Source organism: Embiotoca jacksoni, unplaced genomic scaffold, assembly GCF_022577435.1.
Source record: "Embiotoca jacksoni isolate LCO1_2020_lvr unplaced genomic scaffold, fEmbJac1.0.p SCAF_26, whole genome shotgun sequence".
In the NCBI taxonomy this organism is placed as follows: domain Eukaryota; kingdom Metazoa; phylum Chordata; class Actinopteri; family Embiotocidae; genus Embiotoca; species Embiotoca jacksoni.
The window spans coordinates 5,271,320-5,295,714 of NW_027185377.1; the positions used below are offsets into that span (position 1 = coordinate 5,271,320).

A 24,395-nucleotide genomic window follows, 5' to 3' on the forward strand; every position below is an offset into this window, starting at 1 on the left:
GACAAAAATCCCACAAAGAAACTGTCACATTGGACCTTCGTCTCGCCACCGGGATGAAATGTTTCACACCTCGTCCCCTGCAGCTGAACGAGGTCTAAACTGTTGTATGCTCCTCCTCAAAAGATGTGACATTCTCTCAGTTAAAAACATGACCCCTTCTCATTTTCTCTTCACATAAATCCTTCACGCTAAATATAAAGATCCCTAGACCGCCGGACAGTAACCAGCGGTACACGAGGGAGACGTGCTGCTGTGCAGTACAGGATGGGTCTGGTCTTGGGTTACGTAGCTACAGATTTAGATTACTCGTGACACTTGATACACGGCTCCTACGAAGAAAGTTATTTTTTGAAAACGGCAGATGGAACACTGCATAGTAATCACATTCATTTAGGTAACTCTAAACTACTTACTGCAGAATAGGACACTTTGGTTGAGCCTCGGTTAATGCATTTAGTTTGTGACCTATTAAATTCATTAAAATATTAGATCTCTGTTTCATTTCAATGATTGTTTTTTTGTGTGCATTTGTGTCATGCGGGTTTAGTTTAAACTGATGTGTCACAGAGTTTTGATGATCTGCATAATTCTCTTGATATTTCATACACATACTTCTTTAATGAGGGGAAACTGTTCAGTGCGGAAACTGTGACTTTTTATGTAAACAGTGATCACAATCTAGCTGCATAAAGAGCAGAAAATGCATGCATTATGGGAAAGGATAGCAAACAGGCTCTTTAAATCACCTTTATTGTGCAAATTAAACAGTGTTGCATGGAATGACTTCCCCTCTTTCCTCTATGTGTTTTGGCAAACCAGTTTGGGCAACAGGCTTCTTTTTCTTTTTTGCATAACAACAAATACTGACAGATAATAAAGACAGGCTTCTGTGTTGTGTTTGTGGCAGGCGGCATGGGTACATGCAATTGAAAAGGCCAAAGCCATGCCCGACCCCTGGGCCCAATTTCATCTGGAGGAAATCGAGACTGAACCCTGCGTTCGTTACAGGTAGGGATGACTCTCGGTGTCAAAAGTGGTCAAAAATGGCTTGCACCAGGACTCTGGAAGTAACTCACGAAAAGTGGAATTTGTTTGTTTTTAATGTTATCAGTGAGACGAGTGCTTTTCCTTTCGTTTAATGTTTTTAAAGCCACATGAAGTCGAGTCTTTAAGTAAGTCAGATAAAACATATATTGGGATTAGTTGACACGCTGACATTGACCTGTATTGTTCATTAACATTCATTTACCTGGCTGCTCCCTTCGCTTCACCTCATTGGCTCATATCTCAGTCAGTAGAGCTAATCTTAACAGTTTGCAAAACATTGCTGCCCCGTCAGTGAGTACTCCAGATTCTTTCCAGTCCATTTTATCATCTCATACTTGGGTGGGATACAGAGTGTGAACCCGGACAACATGTAGTAGCGGCTCCATAAACGCCTCACACTAACTTCTCAAACAAGGGAGGCAGTGACACAGTGTGTGGGCAAAAAACAGGATGAAAAGAAATTCCTGTTATGCAACACAAAGGGTTTGTATTTGAGTGCAGAGGGAGGAGGGATTGTCCGACGGCTGGGATTTGGCCTAGTGTCTTTTTTTTTTTTTATGTGCTAATTTTACTCACATGTAACCTCACTCCTCTTCGCCCCCCCGTGGTCGAGGAACTTGATGGAATAAATGTTACGGTACACTGTGTTCTCAGCTTGGAACGGCTCTTTGGCAAAAAAAAACAAAAAAAACAAAAAAAAAAACAGCGAGTTTGGAAAAAGAGAACAGAGCCGTGTCCTTGTGTGGAAAAGGAGAGTTCAGTACTGAGTGTTTAATGGCCCGCAGGTTTGAGCTGTGAGGACTTGCAGCTTCACCGACAGTACATGTAGTAACCATTAACTCAGGATGCTCGCGCCCTGCCAAGCCAAAGAGACACACTGACCCTGACATACTGAATGCACCCTCACATTTACATCAGCACTGTATGGTTTAACTGCCTCTACTTTCACCCTAAACCTAAATCCAATGAGAGAGCACACACAGACTCCCTTTGTTGTTTTTTCCTTGGAGAGGAAACCAGAATCTTTGTGCCTCCATGATAAGAATAGACGATCAGCTGTTGACAGACAAACTCAAACGCTTGGCGAACGAGACAAAGTTTTGTGCTCCTTCAGTAAGTTTAAGTTCAATAAGGAAGAGTTTTATCTTAATGTGTTGGGGGTTATTGCCTGTGGGAGAGCAAAGGCTTTAGAAAGGCAGCCGAATGCTGTGACAGGCCTGTGTGAGGGATTTATAACGCAATAGGTGGAAAACAAAGCAAAAAAAAAAAATCCCCACAAGGGACATGTTTTCCCTGCAGAGCAGAGTTGCACGGTCAGCTCTGTGACGTACAAATGAACCACATGATGGACAGTCGCACGGTCGCTCTGCTTGAAAGGAGACACTTTTACAGAGCTGCAGTTGGCTTTGAATATCAATGGAGATCGGGCAGCAACTCAACATTATCAATTAAGTAGTTGTTCGGGCTTTTTTAGTCACATGCAGCATAAACTGTTTTGTTTTGTACCGACCAACAGGCCTCAACCAGGAGATATTCAGTTTATCATCATGTAGGACCAAAGAAACCAGAAAATATTCATATTAAAGAAGTTGAATTCATGGCAAAAATAACTCAAAACGATGAATCACTTGTCAACACTGTGTCGATGAATTTTCTGTCAGTCATCTAAGCAATTAAACGACCAATCGTTGCAGCCGTTAAAAACCCAAATTGACATTTTTCAATAAACCAGATCCACAACCTAAATATCTTTTAGTTTTCTCTCATGTAAAAGATGAAAAGCAACAACTTCTCATTTTTGAGAATGTGGATAGAAACTTGTATTTGGTTTAAAGGTTAATTGTTTATCAATATTTCAGCTCAAGAGGCAATAATGTACTGAGCTAAATGCTGATGTCAGCATGCTACACGCTCAAAGTGATAATATTAACACGCTGCGGTTAGCAGGTACGATGTTTACAACTGTCAGCCTCTTCATAGTGGGCTAGCATGTGTGATGGCATGAGAAGAAGTGCAGAAGGACTCATCCTCTGGCAACCATGAATGTCTGTATAAAAGCTCCTAGTTTGGCTTAAAAACTAACTTTCTACATAATTAAGTGGATTTGATTTGATGAGGATTTAAAGAATGTATTTGAGTAAACACAATGTTCATCTTCACAGGTACAATGCCATCACAGGAGAGTGGGCTCAAGACCAGGTCCACATCAAGATGGCAACTCAGGTATCAACTCGCTCTAAAAAAACAAAACAAAAAAACAAACTGTTGCAATGTACTGGAGAGTGTTGAGGTTACTTATCTCGCGTCTTTGTTTCCTCCCGTCTGCTTTCTCACAGCCGTTTGGGAAAGGGGCCATGAGAGAGTGCTTCAGGACGTAAGTTGAAGTAGTTCTCGACATTCATCACTTCTCATCCAGCGGTTGTTGACCTCGTGCTCTAGTAACCGAGGCTGTTGTGGTGTTAATGTAAATTAACCAGAGTCGCTCCTCGGTTGCAGTCTGAAAGCGGTTCAGGTCCACATTCCTCACATTTCTTGCTCTGAACCAGGAAGATATGCGCTGACAATGTAGAGATTCACACTAAACCATCTCTGTAACGTCTCCTATGATGCCACGTGGGCTTTATTTTTAACTCTCCTCTCATGGTATCGATTCCCTGGATATTTACTGTTTGGCTAAAATAGAATTTGAGCGAATGATACTAACATTGCTGCGCTGTGCTCTGGCTTCTGCGTGACATCGAGAAAAGAGATAACGGTGTTATTGTTAATGTTTAATCCTCAGTCATGTGGGAAATGTAAAAGAGAGGCTTCCACCGACACCACCCCCACTTCAGCTGTTTGCCACTTGCCACAGAAAAAGTCTTTGCTGACAAATAAACCTCCCCGCCCAGACAAGCCTAAATACATAAGGTCCTAAAAATAGAAAGTTCTGTAATGTGACATGTTTTTCCTCTTGGATTTGTACACATCTGGATTTAAAGCAGTTATTCGAGAGTGATCCAGGGTCACCATGAGTGCATTGCTGCCGCTGATGCGATAATTAAAAAAAAAAAAAAAAATTTGTAATGCATTTTAATAAAAGATTTATAGCTGCAGGGGTGTTTCCTCAGCTGGAACCGACTATTAATACATGCAATTGAAATGCCGCTCACTATGACAGTAACTGACTGGTGTTTCATTTCCCTCCAGGAAGAAGTTATCGAATTTCTCACACAGCAGCAACTGGAAGTCAGCGTCCAACTATGTGGCCAAACGTTACATGGAGACGGTGGACAGAAACGTTTACTTGGAGGACGTTAAGCTGCAGATGGAGGCCAAACTCTGGGGCGAGGAGTACAATCGCCACAGACCGCCCAAACAGGTACGGCAGAAACATTTACTGTCGAGTGGAACATGACAGTTTATGGATAAAATCAACAATATCCTTCAAAAAATGTTTTCCAAGTTCCAGCATTGTATAAATTCAGATTTTCATTCCTATTTTGATTATAAAGCAGGTCTAAATGCTTTTATAATAGTGTGAAATTGTCAAAACACTCAATCTGCGAAGAAATGCTCACAGATTGGATTCAGCAACTGTCCCATTTGGGCTTCTGTTGGTTTGTGATGTCACACAATCCCACTCATGTCATATGTTCGCCCTCGGCATGACCCACTTTCACACCGCTTATAATGAAGAAAATACAGAGTCTTCAGTCTTCAGTCTTCAGCCAGCAAGCTTCAAGAGATGTTTTTTGGTGCTGAAAACCACAAATAAAACAGGATTTTTTTTTTTTTTTTTTTTTTTTTTTAATGTGGGACCTTTAAACTTAGATTTAAGACTACAATTAAGATTTTTTTTTTTTTTTTTTCCAATTAAGTAGTTAATTATTTTTGTGTAAGGAATTAGCAAAAAATTGTGAAAAACAGTCAGAACTTCTTAAAGCTGAAAGTTACATCTTAATAAAATCAAGCGACATTCAGATTCCTATTATTATTAGTATTGAAAATTCCAAAACAGTTCCCGATTAGCTAATATTTTGACTAATTATTAAGTCAGCTTTTTTTTCTTTTATATAATTTTTTCCTATGAAGTCCTTTCGCTCAGTCTGAGGAGTAATCCACATTCGTATATGCGACAACTACATCCTCGAATCCATAAATCACGCCCCCCCCCCCCCCCTCCCTCCTACACTGTTACATTTACATTATGGAGCCAATACTGCCTATCTGACTGAGATGCTGTTGTTCATCTCTTTCTAATCCACAATCCATGCAAAATCCTCAGGTGGACATCATGCAGATGTGTGTGGTGGAGATGACAGAGCGACCGGGTAAACCTCTCTACCATCTGGAGCATTACATCGAGGGCAAGTACATCAAATACAACTCCAACTCCGGCTTCGTGAGGGACGACAACATCCGACTCACTCCACAGGTGAGCGACGTCACCTTCTGGCATTTATGATCGTCCAACAGTCGAATATAATCCTCCTCTTTTATGAATCAGGCCTTCAGTCACTTCTCCTTCGAGCGGTCGGGTCACCAGCTGATCGTGGTGGACATCCAGGGAGTGGGAGATCTCTACACCGACCCTCAGATCCACACAGAGAAGGGGACCGACTTCGGAGATGGAAATCTAGGTACGCTGCTCAAACTGCTGCTTTGTACTTCGAGCAGAAAATATTCCAGAAGCTGCGTCCTGATCACACCTGTGTTCCCAGGTGTGCGCGGCATGGCGCTGTTCTTCCACTCCCACCTGTGCAACAAGATCTGCAAGAGCATGGGCCTGACGCCTTTCGACATTTCCCCTGCGGAGAAGTCCCAGCTGGACTGCACCAACAAACTGCTGGTAATTTGAACTTTTTGATAATCACGGTGTCACTTTGTTCACAGTTGCAACATTCAGGCGTGAATTTGCTTTGGCAACTTATTTCCTGTGAGAAAGAAAGAAGGAAACATTTTTTTTTCAGTTCTGCTGCTTTGAAAAATCGGCCATGTTAGATTGTTACAATTGAACCACACTCATACGATATTTTCCAAAAAACTGTTGCCTTTCCTGCTCTTTAACGCACCTGCAGGATATCTTAAGTGTATTCTGCCGTCTATTCCTGCTGACTTTCACCTCCTTTTGTTTTAGAAGTCGGCCCAGACGGTGCTGCGGGGCTGCGAGGAGCATTGCGGTTCCCCTCGTGTTCGCACCATGTCGGCAAGCCGGGCTCCTCCGCTGTTATCCCGCCTGTCTGAGACCTCGTCCGCAGACGACAGCATGAGCGACGTGGACTCGGTCCCCTGCTCCCCTCTCACGCTCGTCGGCTCTATGGGCAAGTCACCGCTCGTCGGCACATTCGGGGACAGTTCGCTGCGATACTGCATTTAAAGAACGGTTTGTTGTTGTTGTTGTTAAGCAGCCGTGTTGAGAATGCTTTTTGCGTTTTTACAGGCTTGTCTTTTACCGGAATGTACGAACAGGAAAGACTCCACAACCACTACAACAACACCGGTGAACACAAGGTGAGAAGTGGCTCCAAAAAGCTCCCAAATGTGAGCTGCAACCAAAAATGCTTTCATCTCAGCTGGAGGCTGCCGGCTCAGGGGCACACTAGCTGCTCCTAACACAGCACACTCTTTTGACTGAACTGTCAGTGGTTGAATTGCATTCTGGGTAATGTAGCCACCAGGTTTTTAACAATTAAGAAGAATGTAGGACATCAAAAAAAAAAAGAGGACTTCTCTGGTTCTGCTGCATCAGTCGACTGTTCGGTGTGACGCCGACCACGTTGAAGAAGTTGAGATTAATTTAACCCATCGGATGCAATTCAAACAAAAATGGAGATTAAAGATGGAGTTCAGTTCCGCCACAACTTGTCACCGTTTTTAATTTTGTTTTTTCGTCTGTAGGATTCAGAAAACAGCGGGGACAGCGGCTACCCCAGCGAGAAGAGGAGTGAAGGGGATCCGAACGACCACGTAGACGGGGTAAACACTTCCACTCGACAACTTCCAGGATTCATTTGCAGTATTTTCTTTTCAGTTGGTTGGGTAGTTTCATCTGTAAACATAAACGAACAAATAAATGAAACAAACACGAACATATATTTTAACATGTTTTACTGTTGTGGTGACTCTACTTTTCATGTTGTGTCGTCACGCAGACACATCATCGCCCCCAAAGACAATACTCTGAGTCGGATGAGGATAGTGTCAGACGGGTAAACAAACATAAAGTCATCCTCACCTCCATCGTAACCATCATCCCTTAAAAAAACAAACAAACAACAACAACAACCCTGCTCTGATGTTCCTCCTCGTCTTTCTTCACTGTGTCTTTCCCCTTTCTTTTTTTTTCCCCTCAAACATTTGCATAACATCTAAAGCCGTTCCCCACCTTTCCTCTAACTCACCTCCTCCTGCTCTTTGTGCCTCCTCACCAGAGGAAGATGGTAACACCCCCCCCTCCCTCCCCGCAGCCTTTTTAAAAAAAATTTTTTTTTGCCAAAAAAAAAAAAGCTTCATCTTTGCTGATAATATATCGAGCATGATTCTTCCTCAACTTCAGATTTGCGCTGTTTCCACGTCCACTCTTCTTCTTCTTCTGTTATCAGCTGAGTGGCTGAAAATACAAAATGCAAAAAAAAAATATAAAAAAATAATATTTGGAACTGAAACACCATCTACCTCCTCTTCACCTTCAACTCCACCGTCATACCTGTGTGTGTGTGTGTGTGTGTGTGTGTGTGTGTGTGTGTGTGTGTGTGTGTGTGTGTGTGTGTGCGCGTGCGCTTGTCATCGCATGCTTTACATGATTTTTTTTTCTTCTTCCTTTCATCCTCTGGTGTTTTTGTTTCTTCTCAGCTGACGGAGGAGAAGTGGAGCTTCTACCATTCGTCTCGAGCTCACGTCCACCGACCTTCCTGCGTGGCCACGGAGGTGGAGCGCCTCAACACTCTGCTGCAGAAGAAGATCGGACAGTCAATCCTCGGGAAGGTCAGCATTTACTTCAGATCGGTTCATTGAACGAGAGTACATTTATTTAACTGTTATTTCACCAGCAGCCATTTCCTGATGTATTTTGTAGACGGTCCTCGTTCGAGCCATAAAAAAAACAAAAACAAAAAAAACTTTAATGACGAGGCGGTCGCAAACATCACACACTGCATGGTTTCACGTGTTGAGAACATTGTGGGTCCCTCGCTCAGGTCCACCTGGCGATGGTTCGCTACCACGAAGCGGGTCGTTTCTGCGAGAAGGACGAGCAGTGGGATCAGGACTCGGCCATGTTCCACCTGGAGAGAGCTTCCCTGTGCGGAGAGCTGGAGGCCATCGTCGCTCTGGGACAGTGCTTCCTCCAGCTGCCTCATCACATACTGCCGGACATGGCGCTGGAGGTACCGTGCGGAGTGCAAGTTTCCCCTCTCACGGCTCAGTCGATTCGAGTCGAGGTTTTTGTTTTCTGACGTGTTTGCGTCGTCGGCAGGATAGCGCAGGAAACAGGATGAAAGGTTTCAAGTATCTGCTGCTGGCCGCCGAGGCGGGTGACAGGTCTTCAATGATCATCGTGGCCAGAGCCTTTGATTCTGGAATCAGTCTGTCAAGTGACAGGTCAGTGAAGGTTGATTTAATGCACACAAACCTGTTTGAGGTAAAATAAAACATGTCATGGTAATACGTAATAATACTGCCCCCTGGTGGCTTGTCGAGGAGGTTTTAAGGACAGGATCACATGAAAAGTGGAAGTTTTTTTTAAGTGTTTCAGTTTTATTGACTAGATTTATGCATTTGATTCCACAGAAAGCAGGACTGGAAAGAAGCGACCCACTGGTATGACAGTGTGCTGAAAATGACGGACTTCGACGAGGGGGGAGAGTTCGATGGGACGCAGGACGAGCCTCGCTACCTGCTGCTGGCCAGAGAGGCGGAGATGTACCAGGAGGGAGGCCACAACCTCACCGCAGACCCCCAGAGAGCAGGTTCGACTCCACGCCGGCCTCGGAGATTTGAGTTTTTAGCGTTTGAGATTTGAGAATATCACCTGTAACATCTCGTCCCGTGTCCCTCCGTGCAGGTGATCTGTTTACAGAAGCCGCAGAAGCTGCCATGGCGGCCATGAAGGGCCGGCTGGCTAACCAGTACTACATGAAAGCTGAAGAGGCCTGGGCGCTAATGGAGGAGTAATTCTAGACACGTGTTTTATCCCCACGGGAGTTCATGTGTTTCTGATGATCACTCTGGATTCAGGAAACAACCGTTTACAGTTTGCATATTTTTTATTAGAGGATTTTTTTTTTTTTTCCTCTCTTGGTGATCTGTGTGTGTGTGTGTGTGTGTGTGTGTGTGTGTGTGTGTGTGTGTATGATGTATGATGAGTCTTTGAGGCTTTTATCTCTCTGTTCATGAAGCCAGTCACACCGACTCCTCATTCAGTTCCTGTCTCTGATTACCTTTGACTTAACTGAATATGTTCGTATGAAAGAGAAGTTCAGAAGAATTAAAAACAAAGAAAATTGTGTACTTATTTTTGCCTCAACTGCTAACACACCTATGTTGGGACAATGTATGCTCTTATGAAATACAATGCTCTTAGTATAAAGCAGTAAAATAAAGTTTGCATTTATTGTTATTGGTCATTGTTTCCTTCTGATTTTCCTCTCCTGTTCAAAAGCTCCATCATTGACGGGCCCGTTTATTGAGATTTGGGGTTGTGTTTTAATGTTGTTTTTCTTTTAATCAAATCCAGTTTTGTTTTAGTGTTAATGATGATGATGTTCATTCCTGTGAACGTGACGTCCCAGGAAAGCTTCGAGGGAATTTCTTTAAATGTGGCACAAACTTGGACTCGATGATGAACTGATTAAGATTTAGTGGTCAAAGGTCTCTTGTCGCCTCGCAAAAAGACGATTAATGTGGTAATGATGACAAAATCTTTACACAAATGCCTCCGGTAGAGAGGTAGCGTGGCCGAGCGGTCTAAGGCGCTGGATTAAGGCTCCAGTCTCTTCGGGGGCGTGGGTTCGAATCCCACCGCTGCCAACTTCTTTTATTCACCGGTTTACAATGATTAAAGTTTTTAATAATTATTTTATTAATAATAATAATAATCATAATAATCATAATGTGTAAACACATATCGTGATTTGACGATAGAGCGACAAACCATCCGCTGACGAGACGAGACAGCGCGTGTGAGCGGACTCGCTGTGCATTATGGGTACGGGCTCCTCCCCACGTGTTCCGCGCAGAGCAGAGTCAACATGGTGCCTCCAGCTCAGGACTATCCTGGACTATCTTCGCTCGGATGAGACAGCTGAAACCGTTCGGTGAAGTGTGCAGGTGAGAGCCGCAGCCGCCCGGACGCGGGTGCTGTTTACGGAAAGGCGTGTTTAAAACCGGGCTCGGTGACTTTTTGATGATGTTATTTTGACTTAACGTTTATTTTGGCACGCTAAACTGAGGTAGCTCGTGCTAAGCTACCTGGCTAGGCTAAAGTAGCCTGTTAGCTCATCATCGTCGCTTACACGTTTGTTTACGGGAAGGTGAGACGCTGAACTTTGTAGCTCTCTGTCCTGCTTTATTTTACATGTTGTTGTTTTTTATATCGCCCTAGAAATTTAATCCGTAGTGTGGCCCGTTACAAGAAGCTGAATGGTTTGCTGCTAGCTTGCTAAGGGAGCCAGAAAGTATGACATGTTTTTTTTTTTTTTTTTTTTTTTTTTTTAAATGAGTGATTTGTGAGTCTTGAGTCTGAAGTCGCTGTTTTGACGCTTCAGGCAGACATAAATGTGTATTCAGAAAGTGTGTGCATGAAGGGTTGGGGTCGTTTAATGTGGATTGCACAGTCTTACATCATGTGAGTTGTATACCTGGCTGTGTCATTGAACGCACCACTTTACAGACTGCATGATCATGGTGTGGCACGTTTTCAATGGTCTACTTGGAAAATAAAAACCCGCTGACAGCCCAACCCAGTCTGTAATACAAACTGTAATGAATTGTGCTGCAGCCCTGACATTCAGGATCTCGTTGTTCTTGTTGCACCAGCTGCCTTTCATCTATTAAAGGGACATTTCAAAACTCCTTGTAACTCCTTGTGTGTCTTTGGTTTGCAGGTTGGATCCCTGAGATCTGCTGCCGCTCCTCCTCTCCTGTGTTGTCTCATCACATCAATATGGCCAGCGGGGACGACGATGACCCAATTATAGAGGAGGTACGTCCATAAACCTAATTTAACAAGTCGTAGGATGCTGGCATACACGGTGGATCCATCCTGATGTTGATGAAGTGGATTATACTTTAACAGTCTGTACCGTACACCTCCATTAATTCAATTCAATTCAACTTTATTTATGTGGCGCCAAATCACAACAGAGGTTATTTCACGGCAAGACGTTACAATATTATACAGAGAAATTCAACAATTCCCACATAAAGCTAGGAGGTAAAAAAACAACAACTCCTCTTTAACGGAGAAAAACCCTCCCAACAGAAGGAAGGAAAAATTCCCTCTTAACAGGAAGAAACCTCCCGACAGAACCGGGCTCAGAGGTGGGCGGGTGAGAGGAGAGCAGAGAGAGAAAAGGACAGCATAGAGATACAAGAGAAGAACTGTTGGTTGGAGACGACGATCGCAGGGCCGAGACATGCAGCTCCATGACGGGACATCTGCAAAAGAAGGAAGAGAAACTACGCGAGCGAAGGAACTGAATGGAGAGACAACAGACGATAAGAAAATTATTATCCTAAAACACACACGGTGTGCTTTCATCACACATTTTGACCCAGAAATACTCACTACCTCACCGTTGGATGAAAGTAGTCCAAAGTAATGCAACATTTAAGGCTGTTAGGGTGCCCACTGTCAGGTTTTTAAGGTTTTCCATCCTGTGCTCGAAGGGCAAAAAGTGCCTCCAAGACTATGAATAATTAATTATTTTTACAGGTGTAGGCCAGTATCCTAATCCTGCATTATGCCCTCATTTTATTTGCTTTCATTTCATTTCCGTCAGTGCTGTCGTTTACATATGTACGTAACTCTTGTTACAATATCGAAATTATTGACAGCTTTGTCCTTTAAATTTGTTTTTGTGTGTTAGTTTTGGCAGAAAACCAGTAGAGCTTCTCACATAGGAAAAAATTAATTATATAAAAGCATTCAACATCTTTAATATTCCTGGGTTTGTGGTATCTATGCAATAAACCACGTAGTAACATGTTATCTACTAATATAAAGGACTTTTTGACAGTTTTATTCTTCAGCTCAGGTTATCTCCAGTTAATTATATAAGAGCTTTCTTTTTTTTCCATTGTTGTGGTGCTAAAAATATAAAAAGAATCTGAGATTTAACATTTATAATTGTGCAATAACTTTGAAGAAAAGGCTGCTCGAATGAGAAGATCTTCTGGTTCTTCACGCCCGTTGTTGTAATCGGAGAATTACTTTGATCGATGTTTCTGCTTGTTTTTTTGTTTTTTTTAGATTGATGTGTACCTCGCCAAAAGCCTGGCAGACAAGCTGTATCTTTTCCAGGTGAGCTTTTCCGTTGTGGAACCCGCGTGCTGATGAGTACGACTGCATCTCTGAGCAGTTTCTTTAAATCGTCTGTCGTGGAATTGGCGTTTTAATGTGTCACTCAATAATCGCCTTAATTGTTGGTTGTTTTTTTTTCTCTCTGATGCAGTACCCCGTCCGACCAGCCACTATGACCTACGATGACGTGAACCACTTAGCGGCAAAGATCAAACCCAAGCAGCAAAGGGTAAACAGGCTCCTTTTGATCTTTTATCCGTGTTCATTTCAGCTCCTGGTGTTGATCTAGTTTTAGACTTTCGATTAAAAATGTGTTTCGGTCGATTTTTAGCCACGCGGTTTCTGTTAGTTAGACATTTTAGTTTTAGCACTTTTAATTTTCACGCCTTCTAAGCAGTTTGAGGCTGCAGCTGTTGCCATCTTTGTGTGTGGTTACCGTGGTTACAGGTATTAAAGGAAAACTTGTATTAATTGGGAGCTGCCGGTGTGAGATTCAACAGATGCTTCTGGTCACTGAATGCGACTTGTTATTTGTGTATCTGCCTTTCTTTTCTTGAAGATTTTTATGTTTTGTTTTTTTTGTCATGAAAAAGAGGTTGTTTGTTGAATTTTCTTTGCCAACGCTGCTGCTGATGAAGTGAACTCTGGTGTTTTATTAGTTTAAAAAGTGTTTGTCGCTCGTTCCACAGGTGGAGCTGGAAATGGCCATGGACACAATGAGTCCAAACTACTGTCGCAGCAAGGGCGAGCAAATCGCTCTGAACGTGGACGGCACGGCTTACGACGAAACCAACACCTACTCAACGTACATCTGTCGCCTCGATTCGTTTGTTTTTACTTGATGACGAAGCTGCATAATTAAACAGTGAGGTCACTGGTTTGAGTGTACTTTTGTTTGCTTTTCGTTCTTCAGAAAAATTATGGACAAACAGACGTTCTCCTCCATCCAGGCCACCACCAACACCTCCAGATACGCGGCGGCTGTGTTTCGTAAAGGTCTGACCTGATTATCCGCTGTAGCCCCACACTCGGGTTTTGGTTTGTCTGACCTGTTAACGTAAACACTCAAAAGGTCACTTGTGTGTTCAGAGTCCCTGATTTGATCTTTTAGTGTCATTTAACTGGGTGTTTTAACGTGGACGACCTGATATGTCGACAAGAGCGACGTCACGACAAACGAACATGAATCCACAATCAGATGCTGATTCATGGCCCGTGATTGTTTTATTACTGATGTAAACAGGCGAGCTTCACGTCACACCTCTGACGGGAATCCTTCAGATGAGGCCCAGCTTCTCCTACCTGGATAGGGCTGACAACAAAACCAGAGAGAGGGAGGCCGCCAATGAAGGTGCGTCTGCTTCTCCTGCTTTTTAAAATTTCATTATGCCAACATCCAACGTCAGGATCTAAGAGATGCCTTTTTTTTTTTTTTTTTTTTTTTTTTTTTTTTTTTTTTTTTTTTTTAAACTACATTGATTGGTTGATTAATTAATTGGTATAACATTTATTTTGATGATTGATTTAAGAAATTCTTTAAGCAAAAGGGCCAAAATTCTTTGTTTCCAGGTTCTTGAATGTGAGAATTTGCTGCTTTTGTCTGTTGTGTGTCGTCATAAACTGAATGTTTTGGGGATTTTGAATGTTCTTCAGATAACTAATGAAAGTTTTATACGTGTATACGTTGTCTGAAATTAAAATAATTTCAATGCACTGATGTCCAAAAATCCAGTATCTGTCGGGCTCTATTAGAAAGTCATCTTCAAGACTGGAGACATTTAAAAAAAAAAAAAAAAAAAAAAAAAAATTCTGGCATTTTAGTACTAAAACAAAGAATTGAATAATCAAGAAAATAATTGGTGGACTTGGCATTAATGTTTGGACACTTTTAATTTTTTTTATTCTCTCTTTTATTGTGTGTATTTAAAATGAATGCAGTACAATCATGTTTGATGACTGTCAAATGACCCAAGTTTCATGCCTGCAGGCGGAGACTCCTCCCAGGATGAAGCCGAGGAGGAGGTCAAGGCCATTACGGTAAAGACCTGCGTACACACACACACACACACACACACACACACACACACACACAAACAAGCTCATACTCACGCTGGTTTTATGTACCCATGCTAACCCATCACATCTCAAACTTCCTCTACACGTGTTCCCCTCCAGGTGAGGTTTGCTCGCCCCGAGTCGGAGCAAGCCCGGCAGAGGAGGATTCAGTCGTACGAGTTCCTCCAGAAGAAGCAGGCAGAGGAGCCCTGGGTCCACCTGCAGTACCACGGTGTCAAGGTAGAGGGAGCACTCCTCACCATGTCCACCGCTGAATATGTCTGGTTTAGTGGCAGATATGTCGTCGCGTGCTGGTTCAACACTGATGTCATGAAACGTTTTGTGTTTGTCCTGTTTAATAATTTCAGGACGGGCACTCGGAGCATGAAAGACAGTATCTGTACTGCCAGTCAGCGGACGCCTCGGAGAACACCGAACTGGTCAAAACTCCAAAGTAAGTAGCAACAAAAATCATTTTTACTAAATGAGCTGGACTGGAAGTGTAGATCGTTTCTCAGTTAGAGTCTCTACTGCTTATTTCAGTTTTGAAAACAGTGTTTACCCTGGTTCTTCATAGCCGTTCACTTTAAATGATCAATCAGACATTTAGCTGCAGCATGAAATCACAGAGCCTTTCTCATGTGGATCAGATGAAGGTTTGATGACTCCTTGAGTTGTCATTGTTGGAGATGTTTGTGAGAATTTTGTCACAATTATTGCGTAATCGCCTGATCAGCATTATTTTGTCTATTATTGTTTGTTTAGCATTATTTTAAACGCACCTTGTTTTATTAAATTGTGGTTGGGCTTGTACTACAATATAATGTTAATTGCTATTTCCTTGTATTATAAATATTTGTCAATGAAAATTTTAAACAATGTGTTAGCCCTACTTTGTGCCATGATGGCTCGTACTGATGCAGTTTTGGAGTTCTTGTTCTCCCTCTCCTTATTTAACTCCTGATTCTTGTCTGCTGACGGGTTCGCCTCAACTCACTGACTTGTTTCTCTGGTTTCTCTCAGGGAGTATCTGGCGATGCTGATGCCTCCTCTTGCACAGGAGAAAGTGTAAGCGTACCTCACTCTTCTAGGCAAATGTTCTGGGATCTAAAGAGTGAAAACTGATGATCCCTGAGATGCATCTTTAACACGACTCTCTCTCTCTCTCTCTGTCTCTATCTGTGTTAGTGTGAAGCCTGTCGGTCCCAGTAATGTTCTCTCCATGGCTCAGCTCCGCACTCTGCCACTGGGAGAGCAAGTCAAGACCCTGATGAAGAACGGTAGGCCAACGCAGTTAAAGACAATGCTCACATGTCTGTCAGATTGAAGTTTTGCAACATGTGGTTTTATAAATGCGAATCATTTTTGTCACACGTGTTCATTTTCTGCCGATTTAAACTGAATCCAGGCGAGTCCACATTTCACGTGCAGTTTTTCTTTGAAGCAGATGAGGGCGCCAGGTCATTAGAAACAATGTCGTGTGTTTAAAAACATCATCTTCCTCAGCTGCAGGGTGAATGAATAGATTCAAATGGTGGTTTATTTTTAGTTCGATATCTCTGTCTTAGTTTAGGCTTGTCTTTGTGAAAGCTTTTCTTTTCCCTGCGATGTCTTTACTGCATCTCTTTTATGAACTGCTGCCAATTTACATCACATAACTGCTCTTCTCTTCGATGGAAATGTGCCATGTCTCCTTCACCATGTCCCTCCTCTTCAGTCAAAGTGATGCCGTTCGCTAACCTCATGGGTCTCCTCGCCTCGGGCACCGACTCGACCGCGGTGCTGCGCTGCATCCAGCAGGTGGCGCTGTTGGTTCAGGGGAACTGGGTCGTCAAGAGGTGAGACCAAACATCTATTTGTGGACAGAATCCATTCACCTGTGCACTGAAATGAAATATATGATGAGTGTAAGCAATCCTTCAGTGCAGACTGGTTTAAAATGTGGGTAAAAGTTTTTCACATGTCAAAGTTTAAAATAAACCACAACGCGAAGAAGACTGGGTCAGATTAATTTGATATTTTTATGTTTAATCCACCTGACTGACAAATGACTGTTGCTGATGCATGTTTTTGTTTTTCCACAGTGACGTTCTGTATCCTAAAAACACCTGCAGTCCTCACAGCGGTGTTCCCGCTGAAGTGCTCTGTCGCGGCAGAGACTTTGTGGTGAGCTGATGCCCAAGTTTTTTCTTAGCACCATAATCAAACCAGTGACTGTGTGTTATTATGTGTTCAAGAAGGTTTTAAAGTCTTAGTGAATCAGCTGTTTTTTTTTCTTTTTTAATCGTAGATGTGGAGGTTCACTTCGGAGCGCTGTGTGATGAGAAAGGAAGTTACATCCATTATTAAAGTAAGTAAAGTTTTTTTGTTTTTTGTTTTTTTTTAGTGAGTAAAGTTCATTTGTATCGCACCTTTTTAAAAGGGCTTCACATCAATAAAATAGCACGGAGAAGCTACGTAGACAGGCTAACCAAAAGCCTGTATGAATACAAACTGTCTCTTAAAAATGCCGCAGTTCTGTTCCTGAACATTCATGAGCGCATTAGCTGTTCCCTAGAAAGTACAAACTGATGTGACCAAAATAAAATCACCTGAATGTTTGTGTTTGATCGGAACTAAACTGGTCCAAGAGGGAGAGCGCACCGACATCTTGAGATGTTTGGACTAATTTTAGTAAAACTAATTATTTATGCCACACAGTCTCAGGATGTGTGCTACCTTAGAGGCTCACTGCATTTCATATTAGTCCCTCGGGCAGGGGGGTGGGGTGGGGGGTTTACATACACAGCCTGCAGTCGGATGTCGGCACGGCGATATTCTCCCCTCGATAATATTACCTGTTGTGAGATGCTCAGAGCCACCAGAGCCCGTCACGGCTGCTTCATCGGAGCAGGAGAGTCTGTGAACACTTTGCTCGTGACACCTCGAGGCTGCACTCGTTTCGTTCATCCAGGTAAACGGTACTAACTGCTTCTGCCTCCTTCCTCCCGTCAGCTTCCCCCGGAGGACGTGAAGGAGTTCCTGGAGCATGTGGCAGCTCCTCGCGTCAACCGGGGCTGGCAGTTCCTGCTGCCTACCGATGTGGAGTTCATTAAGAAACACCCAGATGTTGCCCACCGGCAGCACATGTTGTGGCTCGGCATCCAGAGCAAGTAGGTTACAAGAGAGAGAGAGAGAGAGAGGTACGGCGGCTATTAAAGTGCATTTAAATGTGTTGAAAATGACCTTACTGGTTTGCCTTTCCCTTGAAGGTTGGAAAAGGTGTTCAATTTCTCTAAAGAAGACTTTGTGCCAAAGAATTCCTCTCAACCTGGTGGGTACTGCGTTACAGTTATCAAGTGAAATGCTCCGCACGGACGGCTCCTAATTGTGCTGACATTTGTGCATTGTTGTCCAGAGCCTGTTCACGTCAGCGGGGAGCAGCGCCTGAAGAAGGCTCACGATCAAGCACACGAAAAACAGTCGTCCCTACAGAAGGAGCTGGACGTCCGACGTGCAGGAAGCAGCGTCCACATCAAAAGCGAAAGGGAAGACGAGCCAATGGACACCTCCTCCTCCTCTTCCTCCTCCATCATCCCCAACGGGTCGGTCAACGGCTACCCGAGCGCCACGTCCCCCAGCTTCGATCACACTAACGGTAACGGAGGGAGTCCCGCCAACACGCCGTCCCCCGAGCTGCAGGACTTTGTGATAAAGACTTTCAGGAAGCACTTTGTGCTGACGCTGAACGAGCTGAAGAGGCTCTTTAACCTCCACCTAGCTTCCATGCCGGCGGGACGGAACGTCTTCCACTCCATCTCGGACCACATGCTGCAGGACGCCGTGCTGCTCAACCAGTGCAAACAGATCGTGGTGCCTGTGAGTATTCAGGCAGGGAGACAGTCCTCTCTGGTCAGAAGGTTGTGGAGGTAAAAGCTCCTCTTTTCCTTCCTTCCTTCCTTCCTTCCTTCCTTCCTTCCTTCCTTCCTTCCTTCCTTCCTTCCTTGTTCTGAGTCAGTCCGTCCTGTTTGTGTTGTTTATTCAGCACCATTTGAGTCGCACACATACACCAGCAGTGTGATGAAACGTTGCATGTTGTTGCATCAGTGTGGGAGAGTCAATACTGCTGCTATAAATATAAAATGTGAACCTGGAAATTCAGTTTGAAGGACTTTGTGGCACCAAAACGGTGCACTGCAGTTTATTTTGCTCTGAGGCAGGAAGGAACCGTTTCTGCATCTTAACAGTTGCTCAGTAAACAGGCCCGTTTACATCATGCTTCAAGGTGTGTGTGGTAAGATATGCGCACTTGGTAGAGCTGGAAGAGAAAGTACTCAGGCAGAGCTGTTGAAACATTTGCAAGCAGTTGAGTAAAGAATTTGTTAAGAGCTGAAAGGATTTGCTGCAGTCGTTTATCAAAAATGTTTTCAAGTCAATGAAGAGACGGATGAAGAAGTTCAAACAGCAGGATGTAGAAATGTCGACCGAAGCGACGACAGTTCTCACGCGGCAGACATCGCACAGATTATGCAAAGCGACAGGAAGAAGCAACCCACAGTACGGTGACCACATCCAGTGTCGGGTCCTATACATGAAGTGCAGAGCAGCAGAACATGAAGAGCACCACTTAACTGAATAGTAATTAAAGTAATCGTTGGCTGATGTGCTAATGGCGTTCATTGATCAGTTCAGCTGCAGACTGAGGCCCGGACACGCTGCCGGTGTGACGAACGTGGAACGACGTGATTTTCACGTCCAGAGGTTTTAGTGAGACGAGCACACGTCCCCGCAGATATACACCAGACACGCCGCTTTTTGGTTACAACTGGTCAGTTGTCACTGATGGCCGTTACCAGAATAAAATTCAGTGTAGAGATATAAGCCCGGCGGTATCGGGGAGGTAGCCGACAGGGCCGCGCCACACAGGCGGTGCGTCCCAGCCGTGATACCTTCATAGAGAAAGTGGAGCTTCCTGTTGTGTCACGGTGGTTGCAGTCGACGTCGTCCTGTTGCTGCTTTGAAATACATCGTTGTAAAACTTCTGCAGCTCCCGAGGCGGGCTGGTCGTGTTATTTCACCAAGCTCAGTTTGAATCTTTGGCGGTGAGCTCGCAAGGCCTCGGTGTTCCTCCGATTCACCTGCAGTGCTCCGATCACGCTCCCTTTTTCTTGGATTAAGAGCCGCTGCTGCTCCTCTGCTCTCCGTCGAGTTAAAAACAGCCTCTGGGTGCTGGATAATGGGATTTCTCACTGGCTGCTTGACCTCGGGTATCACTTTTCTCGTTCAGAATAACGACACTAACGGTCGTTTTGCTTGCGAGCGCTTTGTTGCTCGGGAAGGAGTCGGTGCAGCGAAGCAATGCAAACCTGGTTCTCGGGTTCCACTCGTGTTGCGGGCGCCACCTGATACCTGTGTGCGTTGGCTCTGTGTTTGGGTGCTTAATATAGACCGACGCAGCCTGTTGGGAGTCCACGTTATTACAGCGGCCGTGTTGTTCTCAAAGGGATTGCCGTGGTCCGTCGCATCCCGTTGTTTCATTAAGCCGCCAGTTCTCAGACCAGCTCTGCCCCGGGACCGGGCCTTATCTTATCTGCATCCTCAACGACGTTAGAGGATTGTGAATGCGGTGGGAGGAGGAGGGGGGGGGGGGCATGGCTGCACTGCATCTTTCTTATGCAACAGATTATTAGCCTCAAAGCAAAGCTCATTACTGCTCTGCGAGGGGTTAAGCCGGGAGGTTGTTTTCAAACGCGGGCAGATCTGGAATCAGCTGACTCGCAGACTCCACATCACCGTAAACATTTATCATTCGATGTCTGGCAGCTCGTAGATCAGTGTCGAGTCGGCGGGTTGTGTCTGGAGAGATAATCCTGATTTGAGATGCTCCGGGTCGGACCTTCTGGACACTGCTCTGCCCGGACGGTTCTTGTCTTAACTTTGCATTTGGGCAAAAGATCAAATTAAAAGGCAGAACTGACGTCCGAGAGAAAAGAAAGACTGTCTGACGTCACTGTAATTTATCAACTGTTGCATGAAATGGCATCTCCAGCAAGGCTTTTGATGAACATGCATGCTAAAAAGATACTCATACCAGACCTGGCTCTTCTCACCTGCTCAGACTCGGAGCAGGTTGAAGGATTTGAACCTGCAACCTCCGGGTCAAGTAACGCTTCTGTTTCCCCTCTATCTTTAGTTTCCTGCTCAGACCCCATTAGCCGCTGATGAGCAGAAGGTGTTTGGCTTGTGGGAGACCGGAGAGGACTTCGACAAGGTAAACACACCATATGAAGGCACGCAGAGCGAAAACAACACCACAGACCTGAAGTCAGCCACCATCTCGCATGAACTTCAGAAAATACGTGCCGCTTGTTGTGATTGGTTAGATGCATAACTGCAACACGGAAGCGTAGGACGGCCACACGGTTCTGTTTCTTTGTCACAACTAAAGTTAAAAGTGTGTTGTTGTGGGTTTTTTTTTTTTTTCCTCTTTTGTAAAATTTCAGACTGAAGGCAACGATGGTTAAATATCTGCACGCGACTTCCTTTGTTCAATTTCCCCAACTTAAAGATAACTTCATACAGTCTTTCCTTTTTTTTTTGTTGCTTACGTATTTAAAGGACAAGTACAACATTTAAAGAAATAACATTTCTGGTAAACAATAGATCGATCTGTTGAAAAACGTGTCTGTACTCCTCAAGGATTGTTGTTGATAATTGAGTTATTACTGCTTTTACATCTGTACGTTAAATATGAGGACGACCAGTTATCTTAGTTAAGCCGTAAGACCTAATGGAAATTTCCACAGAACTTCCTGGTTTGTCTGCTGCTGTGTTGCAATGTCTTCAGTACAGAAAAGAGCTGCTGCTTCTTACAATGTAGACAAACAAAGAAGTTCTGTTAAAATTGTCATTAAAAGACTGGAAACGGTGAAAAAGTAACAAATCCCCCCCACGAGCACTTTTAAAGTTCACTACATTATATTTATTATATTATATCCTGTTTAATCTGAACAAAAACAAGTTGTAGATTTATGGGTCACTGCGTGCGAGACCCTCGGTCCGATGGAAGTTAGAAAAACTAAATGTTATGACAATAACTTCTGTTCTGTGAGGGAGAGGAAAGCGGTACAACGCGCGTATTATGGGGTGTCACGCTAAACGTGTTGAGTCGACTGAAAGGCAACACTTTGTCTTTTTTGCACAAAGGAAGCAAACCTGCTACGTCATGAGCTTTTCAGAAGCTCGTTGGTAGATTCGGTTTCTGTTCTGAAACGAGCCGTTCCCCCTCGTTTCTAGTGTTTGTGCTCCACTGACTTCACCTTGCACTATTATTCATCGCACCATAACGGGCGTGGACCTCGGGAGATAGTTTAGAAACTATTGGAGCAGCCTTCAACCAATTAGCGTTGACCACCACATGCGATACGGTCGCCGACCGGTCCGCCCTTCAGCCTGGCTGAGCGAACCGAGCCAGGCTGACGCCAAGCTGACCGGCAGGAGGCACGAGCTTCCAATTCAACGAATGCTCGGCAGCGATTGTTTGATCGACTCGGCTTGTGTGTTTTCGCCTCACAGCACCGCCGGCTGCTGTACGAGCTGTTCACGAAGAACTACAGAGTCAGGAGGAACATCGTACAAGCCCGGCTGGCGCAGGAGTTCGGAGACGTGCCTAAAGCCGACGTCGACCGGCTGCTCAAGGTGAGACGGGCACGGGGACCCGAACGCCTGGCCTTTTTAACCAGCTGCTTCCCAATGACTTAACCTGTCGTCCGGTGTTCTCAGGAGTGCTGCAGCAGTCACGCGGGGATGTGGTACCTCAAGGGAACAATTCAGTCATGACCCCGGGAGCCTGCCCCCCTGCGGCCGCCGTCAGCCAATCAAATCCTCTGCCAGGTGTCCGGCGGGAGGGCAGTCGAGAGATGAGAGCCACCAATCCTCCGCAGCTGGCCCGGCTCTGTGAGCGGGCGATTGGAGGACAAGGATGTCAGCCGTCTGCTCCGATCAGAACAAGAAGCTTTTTCTCGTTTCAGCTGAAGCATATCGGACCTGAAGGTGAGCGCCGAGGCAGCGGGAGGATAGAAACTCCCCACGTACTGACAGCTGCAGAGACTGATGGTTTAAAAACAATGAAGAAATAGCAAGATATATATATAAATACGGTTTATCTGTAGATTTGTTTTGCATTTATGACCTCATGTTTGGACACTTTTACCAGATCAGGATGGTGTTTACTGAAAGCGAAAGAAAGAAAGCTTTCATTTTACTCCTGATTGTAAATGTTGTGGGGGGGGGGGAGACATGTTTTACTTTATGGACAGCGCAAACGTTTAAGGCCTTCTGGGTAGGAGATTTCATTTCTTTGTGCATCCATTAAATTGACACCTGTCTCAGATATCTGACTGGGTACATTATTTATTCTGGCCTTGATACACAAATGGAAACGGTGAGCTTTAAAGGATGGATCGCTTAAATTCAAAACGTGTGAAGTCACTTGAAGAACTTGCCAAACTCCGGGAATCGAGACGACAAAAGGGAAACGAAACCGGAAATATTATCGATCCGAAATCTCTTGATGTGTTTGGCGGTCGTGGACCTGAAGTCCGCTGCATCGAACGTGGATTTTTTTTTTTTCCTCCACGTTGCTGTTATTCAGTCAGATGTGTGCCGATTTATAAACCTACGAGGGAAAAAAGAAAAAAAAAAAAAAAAAGTGGTCGTTGAGGTTTGTGTTTCTTGGCTGAATGTAGAGTTATAAATTGGCTTTCCTTTTTCCGAGAGCGATTTTGAGTGACTGATTTTGACGAGAGCCAAATAAACATGCAATTTGGAATTAAAAATCTGTTGGGATTTAATCTCATCGCGCAAACACCGGTCCAGCACACAAAACGCCGGACCCGTCATCTAGGTTGATGAGGTAGAGGGGGGGGTGGGATGGGGTGGGGGGTGTGTGTTGTTGCTATGGATACGCTTTAGTATCGCCACGTTGCTGCTATCTTGAGCCTCCATCTAAAGTGCCTCAGCCTCACGAGGCATTCAGGACAAAACTCCCACCCGTTCACAACAGGAACAACGACGCTTTGATTTTCACCGAAGTATTTTTAAGACGTTCAGATCTTCAGTTGTAGAAATGTGAGAAAGGTGTTCTGCACTTCAGGCAAAATTTGCAGTTTCCGACATCATCAAATAATGATGGTTGAATTTCTTTTTTTTTTTTCCATTTTGTTTTGTTATTTTGCTCAATAAACACTGTAACGTCAACTTGTCTGCAGTGCTCGTCTGTCATTATCACAGTGCCGACACGGAAAAGGAACCTCTCAATGTCGACGAAACCATGTGAGTAAGTAAACACGAACAGCAGCGTAAACATGTTATTGTGGGACATTTTGCGTGGACGTCCCTGAATTAATGCTCGTAAATCTGCATAAATCGTGAAGACAAGGTCCTCTGTTGATGTTTGGTGCAAAACTAAAATACAGACATGAGAAAATAACGAGTGTAAATGCAGAGTTCAACCAAAAATCTCTTTAGATCGCTTTAAAAACAGAAAAGACTCATCTCATTTTAGAAATATATAAAGGGGTATCATCTTCAGAAAAACACCTTCATTCCTAAAGATTTGAATGGTTTAAAAAGATTTAGACAAGGGACAAAGTTCTTGTTTGCAATATTATGTTTTCTGTCAAGTTTTGTGCTTCTCTGACAAATACTTCTCCGCTGCGTCAGGAACTTTGGCGTCGAAATTTTCTGCTGAAACTTAAAATTGTAATTAAACTCTGGATTTTTCTTTTCACAGCTGTGGAGATTTTTTTTT

The 24,395-nt window shown here is 44.1% G+C and overlaps 2 protein-coding genes and 1 non-coding gene across 8 annotated transcripts in view; all 3 read left to right on the top strand.

Annotated features, from left to right (window-relative positions):
* Window positions 1-9,646, top strand: part of eef2k (eukaryotic elongation factor 2 kinase) — an 11,928-nt gene extending 2,282 nt beyond the window's left edge. For 4 of the 6 annotated variants that reach the window (XM_069160284.1, XM_069160282.1, XM_069160280.1 and 1 more), the window contains 16 exons: window positions 908-1,008; window positions 3,210-3,270; window positions 3,384-3,421; window positions 4,237-4,408; window positions 5,315-5,464; window positions 5,537-5,669; window positions 5,751-5,878; window positions 6,167-6,350; window positions 6,470-6,540; window positions 6,928-7,005; window positions 7,182-7,238; window positions 7,882-8,013; window positions 8,226-8,414; window positions 8,504-8,628; window positions 8,818-8,996; window positions 9,092-9,646. In XM_069160284.1, coding sequence (XP_069016385.1) covers window positions 908-1,008; window positions 3,210-3,270; window positions 3,384-3,421; window positions 4,237-4,408; window positions 5,315-5,464; window positions 5,537-5,669; window positions 5,751-5,878; window positions 6,167-6,350; window positions 6,470-6,540; window positions 6,928-7,005; window positions 7,182-7,238; window positions 7,882-8,013; window positions 8,226-8,414; window positions 8,504-8,628; window positions 8,818-8,996; window positions 9,092-9,201 — 1,908 coding nt within the window. In that variant the 3' untranslated portion in view covers window positions 9,202-9,646. The remainder of the gene's footprint in view (window positions 1-907; window positions 1,009-3,209; window positions 3,271-3,383; window positions 3,422-4,236; window positions 4,409-5,314; window positions 5,465-5,536; window positions 5,670-5,750; window positions 5,879-6,166; window positions 6,351-6,469; window positions 6,541-6,927; window positions 7,006-7,181; window positions 7,239-7,881; window positions 8,014-8,225; window positions 8,415-8,503; window positions 8,629-8,817; window positions 8,997-9,091) is intronic. The other 2 variants (XM_069160283.1, XM_069160285.1) reach the window with 1 other exon arrangement.
* A 328-nt stretch (window positions 9,647-9,974) lies between these two features.
* Window positions 9,975-10,056, top strand: trnal-aag (transfer RNA leucine (anticodon AAG)). Its single transcript has one exon. It is a non-coding gene; the product is annotated as a tRNA-Leu (tRNA).
* Window positions 10,057-10,262: 206 nt separating this feature from the next.
* On the top strand, window positions 10,263-23,842 carry polr3e (polymerase (RNA) III (DNA directed) polypeptide E). Its single transcript, XM_069160286.1, has 21 exons — window positions 10,263-10,356; window positions 11,133-11,230; window positions 12,500-12,550; window positions 12,702-12,779; window positions 13,240-13,355; window positions 13,464-13,546; window positions 13,794-13,901; window positions 14,538-14,587; window positions 14,726-14,845; window positions 14,974-15,059; window positions 15,629-15,673; window positions 15,794-15,885; window positions 16,323-16,443; window positions 16,690-16,771; window positions 16,896-16,955; window positions 17,600-17,757; window positions 17,857-17,918; window positions 18,003-18,463; window positions 20,778-20,855; window positions 22,160-22,282; window positions 22,367-23,842. The coding sequence occupies exons 2-21, from the start codon at window positions 11,192-11,194 to the stop codon at window positions 22,421-22,423; spliced, it is 2,070 nt and encodes a 689-aa protein (XP_069016387.1). The 5' UTR covers window positions 10,263-10,356; window positions 11,133-11,191; the 3' UTR covers window positions 22,424-23,842.
* Window positions 23,843-24,395: the final 553 nt, after the last annotated feature.